At 43.8% G+C, this 16,329-nt stretch overlaps 2 protein-coding genes across 2 annotated transcripts in view; one reads left to right on the top strand and one right to left on the bottom strand.

Moving 5' to 3' along the window:
* The first annotated feature begins 146 nt into the window (after positions 1-146).
* cpxm1a (carboxypeptidase X (M14 family), member 1a) lies at positions 147-9,968 on the top strand. The gene is made up of 13 exons (XM_008313831.3): positions 147-550; positions 2,236-2,345; positions 3,384-3,523; positions 3,666-3,750; positions 4,380-4,530; positions 4,749-4,837; positions 5,008-5,131; positions 5,822-6,018; positions 6,602-6,781; positions 7,625-7,919; positions 7,998-8,137; positions 8,355-8,457; positions 9,064-9,968. The coding sequence occupies exons 1-13, from the start codon at positions 253-255 to the stop codon at positions 9,408-9,410; spliced, it is 2,259 nt and encodes a 752-aa protein (XP_008312053.1). The 5' UTR covers positions 147-252; the 3' UTR covers positions 9,411-9,968.
* A 474-nt stretch (positions 9,969-10,442) lies between these two features.
* The window catches only part of wdr32 (WD repeat domain 32), a 6,088-nt gene continuing 201 nt past the window's right edge, over positions 10,443-16,329 (bottom strand). Inside the window, exons 2-8 of the mRNA XM_008314196.1 lie at positions 16,096-16,323; positions 14,996-15,109; positions 14,675-14,872; positions 14,380-14,582; positions 13,846-13,926; positions 13,599-13,744; positions 10,443-13,426 (exon numbers count right to left, since the gene is read on the bottom strand). Coding sequence (XP_008312418.1) covers positions 13,055-13,426; positions 13,599-13,744; positions 13,846-13,926; positions 14,380-14,582; positions 14,675-14,872; positions 14,996-15,109; positions 16,096-16,323 — 1,342 coding nt within the window. The 3' untranslated portion in view covers positions 10,443-13,054. The remainder of the gene's footprint in view (positions 13,427-13,598; positions 13,745-13,845; positions 13,927-14,379; positions 14,583-14,674; positions 14,873-14,995; positions 15,110-16,095; positions 16,324-16,329) is intronic.

Here is a 16,329-nt window from a genome sequence, read left to right as displayed (position 1 = left end):
TACATCTGTTAGTGCCTTTTTCACCTCTGGTTATACTTATAAACGGAATTATCAGGAAATCCCCAGGAAATTAACTAGAATTAGGAGAGTGAGAGTGTGGGAGGCTGAATAAGCAGGGGAGGTGGGATTGAGTGGGAGGAGGGACGTGGTACATGTAGGTCCGGCCTTGTCATCTGCACACAACTGGCAGCGGAATCTTTTCTCCCCTCCACACTATCCCAGCAGCACAGCACTGGCAGACAGAAGCTAACAATGGGAAAGTCATTGGCCTTGTTGGCTGCAGCGTTTGTTCTGGGGGGATTTTTAGAAGCAGCTGTGGAGCTCACCGACAACTCAACCACTCACACAGATCCGTTCTTCAACGGCACACACAGGAGAGTGAACCTCTCTGAGGCTGTCAGTGAGGAGGATCAGAGCAGCAGAGAACGGCCGACCGAGGCCACTGCTGCAGAGACAACGAGTGTCACACAGACGGACAAACCTCTGGAGGAAAAGGACAGCGAGGACGACGGAGATGACAGAAAGACGGCAGATAAGAAAGTTCCACTGGGTGAGAGGACAAAAGGTTCTATTAGTCATGGGATTAGTTGTTCTGTTTTAGTTTCTGACACCAAGCACAACATTCCACATGAGTTTCTGTCAGACTTAGTCATTCTTTAGTTAGATGGATTAATTTGACACCATAATTATTTTTATTAGAATGATCTATTGTTTACACACAGAGTGATGCATATCCATGTTTGTGTGTTCGTGTTTGTGTTGGGTCTTTCATGACTTGCCCTGTTTGTGTCAGCCCATGCTTTGCTCAGTTACTCACCACTGGGGCTCAAACACCCCTCCCCTCATGACCTCTTGGTGTTGGAGACCAACTGGTGTCATGGGGCCTGATTTAAATCAACATATGAATTAGTACCTTAATATTTTTTTTTTCATTGTTTTCAAATGTTGGTCAGTTACCTGGGAAAGCAGCAGAGCAGACACCAGCTCATAGACATTGGTGATACATCAGGTTTTTGCTAAACAGTCTGAAGACTTAGAAGACTGATTTATGTTTTCATTGTCATTTGTCAACATGGATGTTCACTCACTGTATTCCCAACAAAAGATGTGATTTATGTTTCCTTTTCACAGAACAGGCTGTTCTGTATCTGCAGCCTAATTAGAGCCAGACGCCCAGAACAAAGGTTTCATGTTTTTGTGGAGGTCAGAGGCATCAGGCTGAAACAGACAAAGCCTGGAGGATGTTCACAAAACAGTCACAAACCCACAGATATTTACAATTCATGAGGACAACATCGTAAATTTACAAGATTAAAGTTGGAGTTTGTGACAAAAAAAAGTCATAAATTCACAAGATTAAAGATGATTAGAGAATGTGTTTTGGGGGAGATGAGAGAGAAGTACTCAGCCTAAACCATGTTTTGTATTCTTGTAATCTTAAGACCTTATTCTCATAAATGAATGATTTTCTTCTCATTAACTGACAACTGTTTTTCAGTTAATGTTACAACTTTATTCTTGTAATTTTTTCAATATATTTTTTATTCCTCATTGTGACCCAAATAATCTGTCCTACAGTTTCCTCACTTTGACACAATTATTAAAATCTCGATAAATGTACCCCTCTCCTCCACAATCCTACCCCCTGCAGTAATGGAAATAAATGTGATCATTTTAATAAGTCCAGGCAGATAGACTGTGGTTGGTGCAGACACCTGAATAACTGCATTGTAAAAACACATTTTCATCCAAAATGTCAGACCAAAACAACCCAGTTGTTTTGTCCTGTCACAGTGGGATGTTCAGGATTGATGGGAATGTTACTGCAGTGTTCCCAGAGGAGGGAAACTGGCTGCAGCTGTAGCTTTGCTATTCTTTCTCTGCTGAAGGTCTGGCTCCTCACTGCAGGCCCCTCAACTGTGTCTCAGGTTACACAGAAACCCGGCCGGCACAAGTTTACTTTCCTGCAGAAGGAGGAGAAGGTGGAGGAGGAACTGGAGGAGCAGAAGGCCTCCAACTCACCATCAGTGACCCAGGCAGATCAGAACCAGCCGACACCAGACCCTCATGTTGAATTAGCTCTAGTTTTGCTCCGTCAGTGAAAACAGAGACAGAGTTGAACTCTGTATCAGTCAGAACCAGATCCTGTTTATTAACACCACCTCCTCCTGCTCCTCCCATGTCTACTCCCGGAGGATTTTTTTATCTCCTGATTGTTTTTCCTCTTCCTCCCAGACTGCCCTCCTCTGGGACTGGAGTCCCTGAAGGTGGACGACAGCCAGCTGCAGGCTTCCTCCTACCAACGCACGGGTCTGGGTCCTCACAGGGGGAGGCTGAACATCCAGGTCAGTCCTCATCTGGACTGTTGTTGAGACAAGCTGAAACAGAGCTGGCTTTGTTTCACTCAGTCAGTATGAATATATACGGTTTACAGCCCATAAGGAGACAGCAATCTACCAGGAGGGGGCGCTGAGAGTTCAATATACTGTAATACTTGAATATAGAGCTACATTTATTTAATCAGTACTCCAGTAACATATACTGTATATATGAAGTATGTGCAGTTTGTATGAGTAAATATTTATTTAACGTTTGGAAGTTACATCACTTTAGCCTGGTCATTTGAGTGGTAACTCCTATGCCAAAATGTATTTGTATGTCATGCTATACATATGTATAACTACTGTATAAGTTAATGTTAAAAGATGTGAACCCAGGCATGGGCAAACTACGGCCCGGGGGCCGGATGAGGTCCATTTGGCTTCTTTTTCCGGCCCGCCAAAGTTGTCTAAATCATATTATTAATTTAAATTATCATTATAGTTCTGCCTTTTCCATGCAATGCTCACATTTGCCATTAGATGGCGAAAAAAAGGACTAAAAGCATTTTAGAGAGTAAAGAAGTTTGCCCTTTAGAAAAAAGGGCTAAAAGCATTTAAGCGTTTTAGAGAGTCAAGAAGTTGCCCTTTAATTGTCATTACAATTACAGTATTGTTATTTTTTTGCTACCTCCTGATTCTGTGTTTACTGAGTCAGTTGACTATAATTTCATTTGATCTACTTTTGTTAACTTTACAGTATCTTCTTTAGCTAACTTTTTGAGGTTATAATTCCGTCTTGCGCCACCTTCAGTTGTATACTGTACACATCGGCTGCTATTGGTTTTGGTTGTGGGTCTTTTTGCAATGACTCAGCAGCTTCATCAAACTGTCAGCCTAGGGTTCCTCACTGTCCCAAAGTCTGAAAACAATTATTTTACAATCAGGTCAGCCTCACAGTCTTATGTAAGGGTTTCTCACTGAAGCAGAGCCAGGAGTTTTTATGTGCTGATTTATTGGCTTCTGTGACCAACAGATTAAAATTGTTCTTGTGTTTTTTTTCAGTCTGGCATTGAGGACGGGGACCTGTACGACGGCGCCTGGTGTGCTGGGCACAAAGACCGACATCAGTGGCTGGAGCTGGACGCCCTTCACATGACCCTGTTCACCGGGGTCATCCTGCAGGGTCGGAATTCCATCTGGAGGTCAGGTGGCATCAGACACACAATGAATTGTATTAAACATTAGGATGTAGAACAGTTTAAAGAGCGTTCCCTCATTGATCATTGATCCCACTGCTCTGAAGTCTATAAACCCATGTGTATTTTCTCCTGCTGTTGGCTACAGTTGGGACTGGGTCCAAACCTACAAAGTTCAGCTGAGCAACGACTCTGTTGACTGGAAAAGCTGTATGAATGGCACAGAGGAGGCGGTACGAACCATTTCTTTTATATTATGATTCAGAAAAAGTCCTGGCAGTAACGACCCGTGAGTTTTAGACAAATGGAGAACAGATTCTGGAGAGAGTGAATATGAGCTGTGAAAAAAAAGCAAAGAAACAGGGGGAAAAAACCTGATGTTTCTGGTAAGCATAATGCTGCGGTATTCTTCTGTATGACATGAAATGAAAGTAAAAAAGAAACAATAGATGATTATTTAACCAGAGGAAGGAAACTAGAATAAAAAAATGGATATGTGTCAAGACCCAGGAAAACTGTGAGAGTTTGTTAAGGTGTTGTTGTCTGATCAAGTCTGAGCATTTTCACCCCTACAGTCTTACTCACTGAACGTCATCGCTAAAATATAATTCCAACAAGACAATAATTCACATTCTATTTTGGTCCATGGAAAAAGTGAGGGCCTAACTTAATGTTAGGCTCTAATGTTCTACTCAAACCGCAAATTAGCAGTTATCAACAATGATTATTTGAAAAATGTAATAGACGGTGTAAAGCAGGAGTCATGAACCATATATGGACAGACACTTTCTTTACATTTACGTTTTCTAGACGAAGGTCTGAACTTCCTCTGACCAGTGTGACATCACATCACATTTTACAGGTATTTGTGGGGAACCAGAACTCTGAGACCCCGGTGCTAAGTCTCCTTCCTGTTCCTACCGTGGCTCGCTTCATCCGCATCAACCCACAGACCTGGTACCCCAACGGAACCATCTGCCTGAGGGCTGAGATTCTGGGCTGTCGAGTTGATGGTACGTACAGAAACACTGGTGGAGGTTTGACTTGGGTCGGGGTTAGTGCTCTTGCCTTACATTTACATTTGTATTTAGGCATTCAGACACTTTCAACCAATGATGGACGGGTTGATGGATGGATGGACAGATCCTTTATTCTGGACCTGAATGAATGAATGGAATGAAGCTGTAATCCTACGGCATAAAAGTTGTATTCCTATGATTTTCCTGTACAGATCCAAGTCATGTGTACGGCTCTGAGCAGCAGCCAGAACCACAGGACTCTCTGGACTTCAGACACCACAACTATAAGGAGATGAGGAAGGTTTGTGTGATGATGAAGGCTCGCTGAGGCCACACACACGCATCAGTAGGAACTTTTGTTTTTTCCATGTTAAGGATTTCACTCACAGCCTCAACAGTTTACACACGTTTCCCCCAAAGTTCACATTTAACCCTTTAAAAGCTTTTCTCTTGAACTTCTTCACCCTGAAGCTGATGAAGTCCGTGAACGAGGAGTGTCCAACTATCACCCGCATCTACACCATCGGCCGGAGCTACCTGGGCCTCAAACTCTACGTCATGGAGATCTCAGATAATCCTGGGAAACATGAACTCGGTAAGACCTGGAGTTGTGGAGGTAACTGAGGTCCGAGTCAATCATCCTCCAGTGTTTACACAACACAGCCCGGTCTGCCTGCAGCTCCAGCAGGGACACACGGGCAGAAACCCTCCAGACGAGGCCTCCCGTCTATAAACAAACAGATAACAGTATGAAATAAGAGACAGAGCAGTTTTACTGCAAAACAAAACACATTTCGGTTTTGAATTTGATTTTTAGATGCAAGAATTTCTGGCCTTGCTGTCTGCAAAAACAATAAGAATTATATATATTTTTTGTCCCTTTCTTTATTCTATCTGGGAGAATACATTCATTTCGAAGCTGCTCTAATCTCAGTTGAGTTGATGATTTTTTATTTATATGTTCTGATATATGTTTGGATCATCTCACCATAAACACGTGTTTCTTTACTCAGTGGATGGAGGGATGTTTGTTCTTTGGAATTTCAACCACAGGAAGGAAAGTCTCTCCAGGGCAGAACCTTGTGTTTTTGGAGAATCTTTACTTTGGACAGTCCATGTTTGTATAATGGAATCATGTTGTCCACCAGCTCTACTGTTCCAAATACAACACAAGTTTTTTTCAAAGGTTCCAGTTCCTGGTGTTCATCTGGGTGACTAACAGGAAACACAGTAACAATTGTGTTCAATGGTTTGAATGACTCTGGAATTGTGCGTTTCTCTCCAGGTGAACCGGAGTTCCGTTACGTGGCTGGGATGCACGGGAACGAGGTTGTAGGCCGAGAACTGGTCCTTAACCTTATGCAGTACTTATGTAGAGAGTACAAGAAAGGTAACCAGCGCGTGGTACGACTGGTGACCGAGACAAGGATTCACCTCCTGCCCTCCATGAATCCTGATGGCTACGAGTTTGCTTATCAAAAGGTGAGTTTTGCTCGAAATTAATTAATTTTCTTGCTCCTCCTGTTCTGTCTTTTTTTGGCTAAATCTTTAGTCATTTTTGTAATAGTTAATAATTATAAATCATTTTTAACATTTTTGTAATAGTTAATAATTATAAAGGCAGCTTTTAGCACCACTATTGTTGGTTCATCACAGTGCGTTTTGGTAATGTTTTGGCTAACATTTAGCTAATTCTTAACCATGTCCGAAATGCTTTTGCTTCATCATTTAGAAACTTTCAGGCAAACGTTTAGTTTTACCAATGCTGTGGCTGACAATTACGAACAGATTTTAACTTTTATATACTTATATTTTCAAGTCGTCTTCAGCTAATTTAAAGTTTTACTTTCAGCCTTCTATTTAGGATAAGAATAATTCGTGGCTAACTTACGTTGACAAATGTGAACTTAAAACTATTATGTTATATATACATATTATATATATACAGAGGCTAAAAGTTAGCATCACAAACGCAAAGAATTAGAGAAAAATACTTCAAATGAACAACAATATCAAGGCTGACCATGCTAGTGGTAATGGACTGTGTGTCAATGACGTGTTACAGGGCTCAGAACTGGCCGGCTGGGCAGACGGACGCTACAGCTTTGAAAGAATCGACCTGAATCACAACTTTCCGGACCTGAACAACATCATGTGGGACGCTAAGGAGCTAGCAGCTGATCCGTCCAAAGTTCCGAACCACTACATCCCCATGCCGGAGTACTACACCAAGGATGACGCTACTGTGAGAACACATTTTAGCTTTAGTGTGTGTTTATATAAGAAGAAACAGGACTCACTGAGCACGTTCCATCTCCAGTCGAATTTATAGTAAAAGGGGCAAAGGTCTTTGGCGCCCTCTTGTGAAATAATCAGAATATGACACGTTACAAATAGACAAACCTGTTATTGTATTATGCTCCGAGCAAAAGATGTTGTTGGGTTTATGGTTTGTAAATGTATAAATATAGGTCAGACTGAACAGGAGGTTTTTGTTTATAATTACGCCCCAGTTTTTATTCCAACTCCTGCCAGACTACACTGATTTTCCTGGCAGTCTGAGTGCAGTCACTCAGGGTTTCCTTCTCAAAGGCCAACATATATTTTAAAATGCTGCTCACACACTGACATACAGTATATACAAGGAGTTCTTTGAATATAAGATTAGTATTTTGTATATATGACTTGTCTGACAGAAACACTGTGTCACCTCGGACTTCAAACACCTGCTGAAGTAAATGCTAAAAGCTCTGACTGTGTTTGGATCTCCCTCGAAAAAATGCTTTGTTTCTGTTAGTGATGCCTTCAATGACCCGCCCGTAGACGTTTGAGCTGTTTAGTTAGAATGAAGGCAGAATTATTATATAAGTATCAATATTATTATTTTTATTTTTAATATTATTTTTTCACACTAACAATGAAAATTATACAATATATAAGTGCATTTTAAGGTAACCTTACGCTGAATTATTTCATTTGGATTTATTTAAGATCTTAAATAACTACAGGTAAAGAACGTACTTTAGTTCTTTGACTTGAAGTCCTGAGGAGTCCATTGTGAACCTCCCTTCATTCCACCATTGTCCAGGTTGCACCAGAGACCAGAGCGGTCATCAACTGGATGCAGGAGATTCCTTTTGTTCTCAGTGCCAACCTCCACGGTGGAGAGCTGGTTGTCTCATATCCCTACGACTGCACCCGTGACTGGGCCCCTCAGGAAAAAACACCCACACCAGATGATGCATTCTTCCGCTGGTTGGCCACAGTCTACGCCTCCACGAACCTGGTGATGGCCAATCCCGACCGACGCATCTGCCACAACGAGGATTTCCAGGCGCACAACAATATCATCAACGGCGGAGACTGGCACACTGTCCCTGGCAGTGAGTTTCAGCAGCGAATTTATGAAAACCTGACTTTTCCTGATCTTTCCTGACCTGCCGTGCCTGTGTTGTCCTCAGGTATGAATGACTTCAGTTACCTCCACACCAACTGCTTCGAGGTGACCGTAGAACTCTCCTGTGATAAATTCCCTCACGCCAGTGAGCTGCCCACTGAGTGGGAGAACAACAGGGAGTCTCTGCTGGTTTACATGGAGCAGGTGAGCGGACAAACGTCAACCTACAGTAGTGTAGATCTGTACTTCACAAAGCAAACAGGAATTCCAAGAACTTTTTAAAAAGCCTTGTTTTTCGTCGATAAAAATATTCTAACGTCAATTCTTCCTGAATACAAAATTCATTGATTAACTTTAGGAATACTGTCCTCGTTTGTTTGATTGAAAGTTCTAATTTTGCATGAATTCCACTTGGGCGCAGGTTCACAGAGGGATTAAAGGAGTGGTGAGGGACAAGATCACCAAAAAGGGAATTCCAGACGCTATCATTAAGGTGGAGGACCATGACCACGACATCAGATCAGGTCAGTCCATGTGGACCTGCTCCTTCACAGCATGGTTCAATGGTGATTTTACCTCAAAGTACAAGCAGCAGTATCACAGTATTTAATACAGTGTTCAGATAAGAACACAGGAGTCACTTACTGTAGTGTGTATACTGTAGGTACAAGCTGTAAAGTTGATGCAAGAACAAAATGTGGAACGGTTTAGGAGTCACTACATAGATAGTCATAGTTATAGTACTGGTGTCTAATAGTAGATACTACTAGGTTGGTACGTGAAGTAGATGTACAGATATGGAGGATTTGATTCAGTGGAGAAGCAGAGTTGGTTGGTGGATAAGGAGGAACCAGTAGTTACCAGTGTAGGACTTGGTTGGTTGGTTGGTAGGAATAGTTTGGTATAAATGAGTGTGTGTGTCTATAGATATTGAAGTTGGTTAATAGTTGGAGTAGGTCAATAAGTAGATAGATGTAGGTTGGTGGTTGGTAACAGAAGCAGACAGGTAGAACAGCAGTAAGTTGGTACAGTATGTCAGTCAGTAGGAGTTGGAGATGACGATGAACGTCGGCTCCGTCAGCTCCGGTCTCCTACATTTCTAAAGCGTCACCTGCGTTGGTCTCCCGCAGCTCCTGACGGTGACTACTGGCGCCTTCTGAACCCCGGGGAGTATAAGGTGATCGTTTGGGCCCTGGGCTACCTCCCGTCCATGCGCCGGTGCCACGTAGGAATGGAGCCACGTCCCACCATCTGTGACTTCACCCTCACCAAAACACCCGAGGAGAGGCTGAAGGCGATCAGAGCCAAAGGAGGGAAGATCCCGCAGGACCTTCAGATGCGTATCAGAGCCTTGAGGCTCCGGAAGCTTCGCGCCAGCACCAAGGTCATCAACCAACGCAGGGAGAGTCAGAGGCTGCAGCAGGAGCAGGCGCTGAAGACCAGGAAAGCTCGCACCTCCAGATCTCTGAGGGCATGAGAGACGACGGGATGAAGACGCCTCGTAGGAGAGCCAGATGACAGGTTCTAGAGCAGACCTGGGCAAACCACGGCCCGAGGGCCGGATGTAGCCCGTTTGGCTTTTTAATCTGGCCCACCAAACTTGTCTATTATAATATTAACTTCTATTATCACCATTGTGGCCCATAAGTTAAAAGGTTTGCCCACGCCTGTTCTACAGGATCAAAGTTCATCAACTGAGAAGTGACATTTCTTCACTGTGACTAAAACCAAAGGGTTGATCCACCGTTTAGCAAAGCTCTGTTTCTGTCTTTCTTGACATAAACAGTTTATCACTGGTTAGAAAACGAATAAGATTTTCATTAAGGATGAAACTTCTCACAACAAGCTGGACTTTTCTTCAGCCCGTCATCATTAGTGTTAATTCAAGTTTGGATTTGTGAACTTTTTTTTCTCATGTTTGCAGACGATACTGTTGATTTCTGTTGAGTTGGAGATTTAAGTGTCAGCTGGTCTGATATACACACTGTGTTGCTTTATTTGACTTCAAATGTAAAATAAAAAGAACATAAACAGACATGTTTTCCACCTGGCACCTCCGTTCCTGTCAAATGCAGTCCGAGAGAGGAAAATCTTCCACATCAGAGTAACTTCAATTGTGTTTAACCTTCCTGCTGTAGTAGAAACGTTTATGGCAGCTAACAGCTAGCAGGAAGCTAGGCATTTGATACCACGTTAAATATCTGTTTTACTGATGGTTGATCCAGTGATGTAAACTGAAAACTAGTTACACTAACTAAGTCAACTGGCTCCCTCTTCTGTCAGTGTAAGAGACATTTTTTTCTCCAATACTAAAGAACTACTCCAATCTATTTAAATTAAAAAGATCTATTAATTAATTACTAATTAATTATTAATTCAGTTTACCAGCTGCTTTTAATAGAATTCAGTTAATTTTCTGTTGGTTTCCTTCAAAACCAAGGAATAAAGATGAGGCAGGAGTTTTAGAAAAGGTGTGTGTAATGAAGAGGAAAAGAAAGTGAGAACTGACTGCTGAGATGTAGTATATATTAACAATAAGTATATTAGGTGTCTTCATGAACAAACACAAGGCCAAGAACCAAGAGTGAAGTCACTGTCATCCTCTGATGACATCACACGACAACAGAACACTTTTAACATCAGATAGAAAACAATTTCCTTCACCTCTATGAACCTCTGCACCAAACGTGTATTAATACGCCGCTAAAAATAGTCCATCGACAACTGAACTGTTAACTTATGCTGCTGTTACAGAGCCAGAACAAACAGAGTCGGCACTCGGAGTGAACATATTTACAGCAGGTTTATACGAAGGCCAAACACACACACACACACACACACACACAGAAAAAGACAATGTTTGTAACAGTGGGCGCATGTTGACATGTTGGAATGATGGAGAACATAGATGAGGAACATGTGGAGGTGGGATTCTTCCTGGACAAAGACGGAGGCAGCGGCTGAACTTCCTCCACTGTCCACACGAGGACTGTCAGAGTGAAGCCAATGTTTACATTTCTGTTTCACTGAAGGCCTTGAAGTTTGACTTAAGGCCTAAAGGTCAAACTGAGGGCACTCTTAGACCTCATGCTAGCATGTTGCTAGCTACACAGCCATATGTAGAACACGCTAGGACACTGATAAAGATTGGGTTTAGACTCGAAAAAGTTGAAACCAAAAAGAAAAAAAATCGAGTGGTTTTTATGAAAGACTATCTGACTTTATGAAAGGAAGAGGAGGCTCACATGTTACTTTGGGAGTGACGCCCCCTGCTGAGGATATTTGTAACTGGTTTATTTCAAGCCAAAGTGGAAACCTCTGCAGTTGGCTGTGTGTCAGTAGAGCCAGACCTCACGTCCTCACTCCCACAGGAGTTACATAGAACAGAGTGCTGTGTTGCTGCATTTCTGGACCGACAAATGAGGCAACATTTCTAACTTTGATTTCAACAGCTCTACACACACCTACATATGATGCTGTCGTCACACTAACTCATGGACTATCAGTGACTGTGTGTCTGCACCAGAGCAGCATCTGTGGCAGACGGGGCTTGAACAGACAACCTTTCGCCCTGCAATTTATGGCCCATAAAACCATGTAAACAGTGTGATTTTCTTCGATTTGACAACGTTAACCCAAACAGAATGTTTTTTTTTTCACCTCAACGTTTAAGATTTAAAAAACAAAACCACAGACAGTGAAACATGTGCTACAGTGACTTCAACAGTGGCTGTGACCGACAGTGGACGGAGTCTACTCTTTGCCGTGAGGTGCTGCTCTGAGCGCAGGTTTCAACATTTTAAAATGATGATGATGATGATGAGAAGGCTGTGAAGGTGAGGACAGACTGGACAAGTTCAAGTCGCTGCCACCGCCGCCACCAGGGAAGAAGAAAGGCATCAATGAGGCGCTTCTTTAAGTCTGAAGGTCAAGGTTTCGATTGTATGAGCAGATAAAAAAAGAAAGCAGCACCAGAAGAAAAGGCCAGAGCAGGAGGAACAGCCACAGGCCGTGTGTGAGGAGCGGACACAGCCATAAAGAAGTGATGCAGCTGCCTTGAAGATGAACTGGACCTAGGCAGGTTTCTGCAAATCAACTCTGTGAACAGTGAAGGCGTCGCTGGCTTTACTCCATTCTGAGTCAAAGACTGAACTAGAACCTGAAATAGAGCCAGGAATAAACCGCCGTTCCCGTGGAATTCCACCGGTACAGAGTGGAATTCCAAAAACCTGTCCAGCTCGCTCTGTTCTGCTCGGTGCCTTCACCTCACACCTGTATGGCCTGGTGCTCTTCTCACCAAGGCTCTACAGCAGTATCTCTGGAGCAACACGTTCTCCAGCAGAAGACACTGAGTCACAAACAACTACGTCAACATCCGTCAAAAGTCAAGGATTCCCATCCGTCCGCTTCCTTAGTATTTTTCAGCGACACCGGGAGTCTGATGGAGAGAGAGAGCAAAATAAAGTACACAAACTTCTTCAGAGTTAGTGTTTGACACCAGCCTGATCCAGATGGTCGACGTTTGTCTAGATGGAGGGTGGATTATTATTAAGCCAACTAAAAACTTTTTCGTTCTTGTGTCGAGGGTCAGAGAGACTAGACCCCCCCTCTGCTGCAGACCAATGTCCACAGCTGCACACTCTCTGCCTATGTTGCCAGATGGTTGAGGTGGGTCGTCATGACGGGCTGATGGATGAGGGCTTTTAGGAGAAATAACAACATTCAAATATGCACTGAACCTCCAACCCAAGCCTCCATTAATGAGAAATATTTCAAATATCTGCATGCACTGAACAGACCACATCTATCAGCTCCACAGGGCACTTGGAAAAACAATACTGCAAAATGCTTTTAGGGCTGTTTCCTCTGATAGTTCTATCATAAATTAGGTTAAATGCTGACGAGGAAGCAGCCAGATCCTTCCGACCAAACAAATATCTGCATATTTGAGCCGGCAAGGGTTTAAAATGATAGAAAAACTGGCTGTTGTACAAACAATTTGGGGGAGGGGGCAGTGCAGTGTTTCCACTGACTTTTGTTGTGCAATTATTAGATGGAGGGAGTCTTCTTCTGGATGTTCCAGGTGCTGGTTGGTTCACCTCTGGTTCCTTTTTTCGGACACTAAAATTTGGGCTGGTACAAGGCAACACGTCCACTCAAGCAGCCCGAGGCCAGCTGGCAGTGTGTTGGGGAGAACTTGGTGGTGAGAACCACGTCACCGTGCGAGTAGATGGAGCGGATCTCTCTGAGGCAGCTGGTCTCGACGGGCAGGCAGTCGGCTAGCTCGCCGCAGTGCTCGTCGAAGGCCAGTAGGCGGACGCCGTAAGCGTAGGGTGAGCAGATGAGGCGCCCGTCTGGGCTGAAACACAGCTCCTTGATGTAGCCCCGCCCGACGTTGGCCTCCTCAATGTAGTGGGTGAGTCGGAGGGAGCAGCGGGGGGAGACGGGCGGGCGAGAGGGCGCCCCATCCTGGAACTCATACACACAGGTCCACTGAAGAGAGGGAAGACACAGGATTCAACAGTTAACTTTGACTGAATCCAGATTTAGCCTTAGTCCCAATGTTGTCAGTGAAACTGTTTTGACTTTAGTCGACCAAATCATCACTGCAAACACTAACACTCCAACACTATGAACAGGCTGACGCAGGGTGAGCGTCCCTCACCTCCTGGTCGTCCATGTTGCTGGAGCAGCGGATGAGTGTGGCCCAGCCTTTTGGATGGAGCTGCAGTGAAGTGATGCAGTTTCCTCGATCCCTCTCTCCAGGAATCTCGGGAGTCAAAACCTCCAGACTATTCCGTGGAGACAGGCCTGTGAGTGGGAAAAAAAGAAGACATTTTCAAGAACTACCATTGAATTACAGTTCCAAACGCGTGTCGTTTTCATGTGATGACTGTGACGTTCTACTCCACCTTCTCTGTGAGGATGGATCTTACTGGAGTCATTCCCCTGGCGAGGAGTCCCTGCTGATCTGGAGGCTGATGTTCCTCCATCTGCACAAAGACATTAGGATCCAAACATCATTTTCTTCTAATGTGAAGTGTTGGTTTGAAGACATTTGGTATAAAAGAGACACATTTGTTTTCATATTTGGGATTGAAACAGTCTTCTGTTGATGAGAAGAGGACAACGTTCTCACTGTAGTTTGGGTGGAGCTCACAGCCACACACTGTTACCCACAGAGATGTCACACCAACAGTGTATATCAGTAAATGCTAAATTTTTTGAGACCAAACGTAAAAAAGAGCCGGTACACAAATGAGGGTGAAAAATGAAGAGTCACAAATTCCAGTTCATCTGGAATCCAATCAGAAAAGAGGAAAAACTCACTGACTGAAACCAATTCAAGACATTCAACTTGAACCGTCATAAATGAGGCCAAGATTTTCTAAGCTAATAAGACCTTTAAAACCTGTAGTTAACAGAGAGTCGGACCGTTCACTGACCTGAGGTGAGGGGAGTCCGTCGCGCTCGCAGCATACGATAACTGCCCACCTCCAGAGACTGAGTGAGGTCCAGGTCGTGGAGGATGAGCAGGTAACCAGAGGACGTGGAGATGAGCATCTTTGAACAGTCAGGCGTCAGACGCATCCTCATCAGGTACCGAGTGTGGAAGAACTTTTTGTGTGGGCAGCCGTCCTCTGTAAACCTGCAGAGGAAAAGACGAGCGTCCGTTAAGGACGACACTCAGAGGACTAACATCCTTAAAGTTTGGACAGTTGATTTAGACTCTGGTCCAACCTGTTAGTGTCCCACGTTATGACGTTGCCGTCGAAGCCCGACGTGACGAGGAGCCTTGTGTTAGTGTCGTACTCGATGTTCTTCACCCAGCTTGCGTGGCCGTGCAGCGAGCAAACCTTGGAGTTCAGCTTCCGCAGATCCCACAATGCAATAGTGGTGTCGTCAGAGCAGGTGGCAAACAGGCGATTGTCCAAAAACCTGCCGAGACACGGACACGGGCAGCAGATTAACCAGTTTTCTTGTCAGCTCTTCGTTTGATTAAAGAACTTTTTTTTTCTCATTACTAACTCCTACGGTTTATTGATTTGTCCAGAAACTCACCGGATGTTGTTGACGCAGTCTTCATGAGCCTCCATCAGGGTTTTGATGTGTTTGGATGAGATGGGGTCAAACAGCAGGACCTCAGTCTGTTCACAGGCCACAGTCAGTACTGACCTACAGACACACACACACACAGGTCCAACGGAAAACATCAAGAACACGCAGGAAAAGTATGTTTACCGCCCACAATCACTGGTGGGATTACAATAAATCCATTTACAAAAGTGGGGATGGTCAAAGCCATAGGACAGTAGACGGCGTCTCAGGGACATTACAGGCGGACACTTCACTTTTATAGTAATTCAGACAGGAAGTGGATTTCTCAGACAGCACTAAAGTTGCCAAACGTTCCAGCCAAAACCGTTGCAATATGTCGGTTTCTTTCTCCTACATAGTCCCAGATCCATAACTGCAATTAAATCAACATTATGGAAGATAAAAACACAGTTAAATAAAATGATGTTTCCATGCTGCTTCTTCAGTGTGTGCGCTCCGCTCCGCTGCCGCCTGAACAGAAACGGCCTCTGATCCAGGCTGGACGCGGCTTGTCCAGCAGGATGTATCACCGGCCCTGGCGGATGTGGGCAATTAGGTTTTACTGCAGGACAAATTCTATTAAGGAGTCACGTGACAGGACAGTAATGGTGACATTTGTTTAGATCTTACTGGACAGAATGCTACACTTTGCTAACCACTGGTCGTGTCATTCCCCAGCCTGGGGTCAACAAAGTTTATCTATCCATCTAAACATTTAAAGTCCCCATCCTACTTACAGAGGGCGCTACAATGGTCGGTTGATACTCATATATATTTTAATATATGTTTCCAGTCATCAACGTTTAATAAACAAGAAGGTTTTTGTTACAAATTGTCTTTGGTGACATTATTAATAACTCCATTAGACCTGTGAGCTGATCCTAGCCCTCCCTCCAAGTCTAGTCTTTTTAGAATTTATAATAGGACTATTTAAAGCCCTGATAAAAATACTTTATTTTGATTTGGTTCATTATATTTCTGGATAAAAATTTAGCTCATTTATTCAAAAGTGTTAACGCGTGTTTACTATATGGGGCCCATGTAGACCAGGCCTAAAGTCTCACCCGTCAGGAGAATACTCCAGGTTGAACACGGCTCCGTGGGTCTGTGTGCTCAGGTTCACCGACTCCACAGCAGGATTCATGGAACTGTACAGACTAGTCATTGTCCTGAAGTTGTCTCTGGCTGGATCCACAAACACCCCACGTCTAATAGTCCTGTTCTGTATCCATGAAAACAGTCTGTTCCCTCCACCACTGCCAGTGCTACTGCTCCCTGTCTCCGGGGCCCCCCTGCTC

Source organism: Cynoglossus semilaevis, chromosome 1, assembly GCF_000523025.1.
Source record: "Cynoglossus semilaevis isolate Cse_v1.0 chromosome 1, Cse_v1.0, whole genome shotgun sequence".
NCBI lineage: Eukaryota > Metazoa > Chordata > Actinopteri > Pleuronectiformes > Cynoglossidae > Cynoglossus > Cynoglossus semilaevis.
Note: the sequence above shows the minus strand (reverse complement) of the source record. Positions and strands in the feature narration are given on the sequence as shown.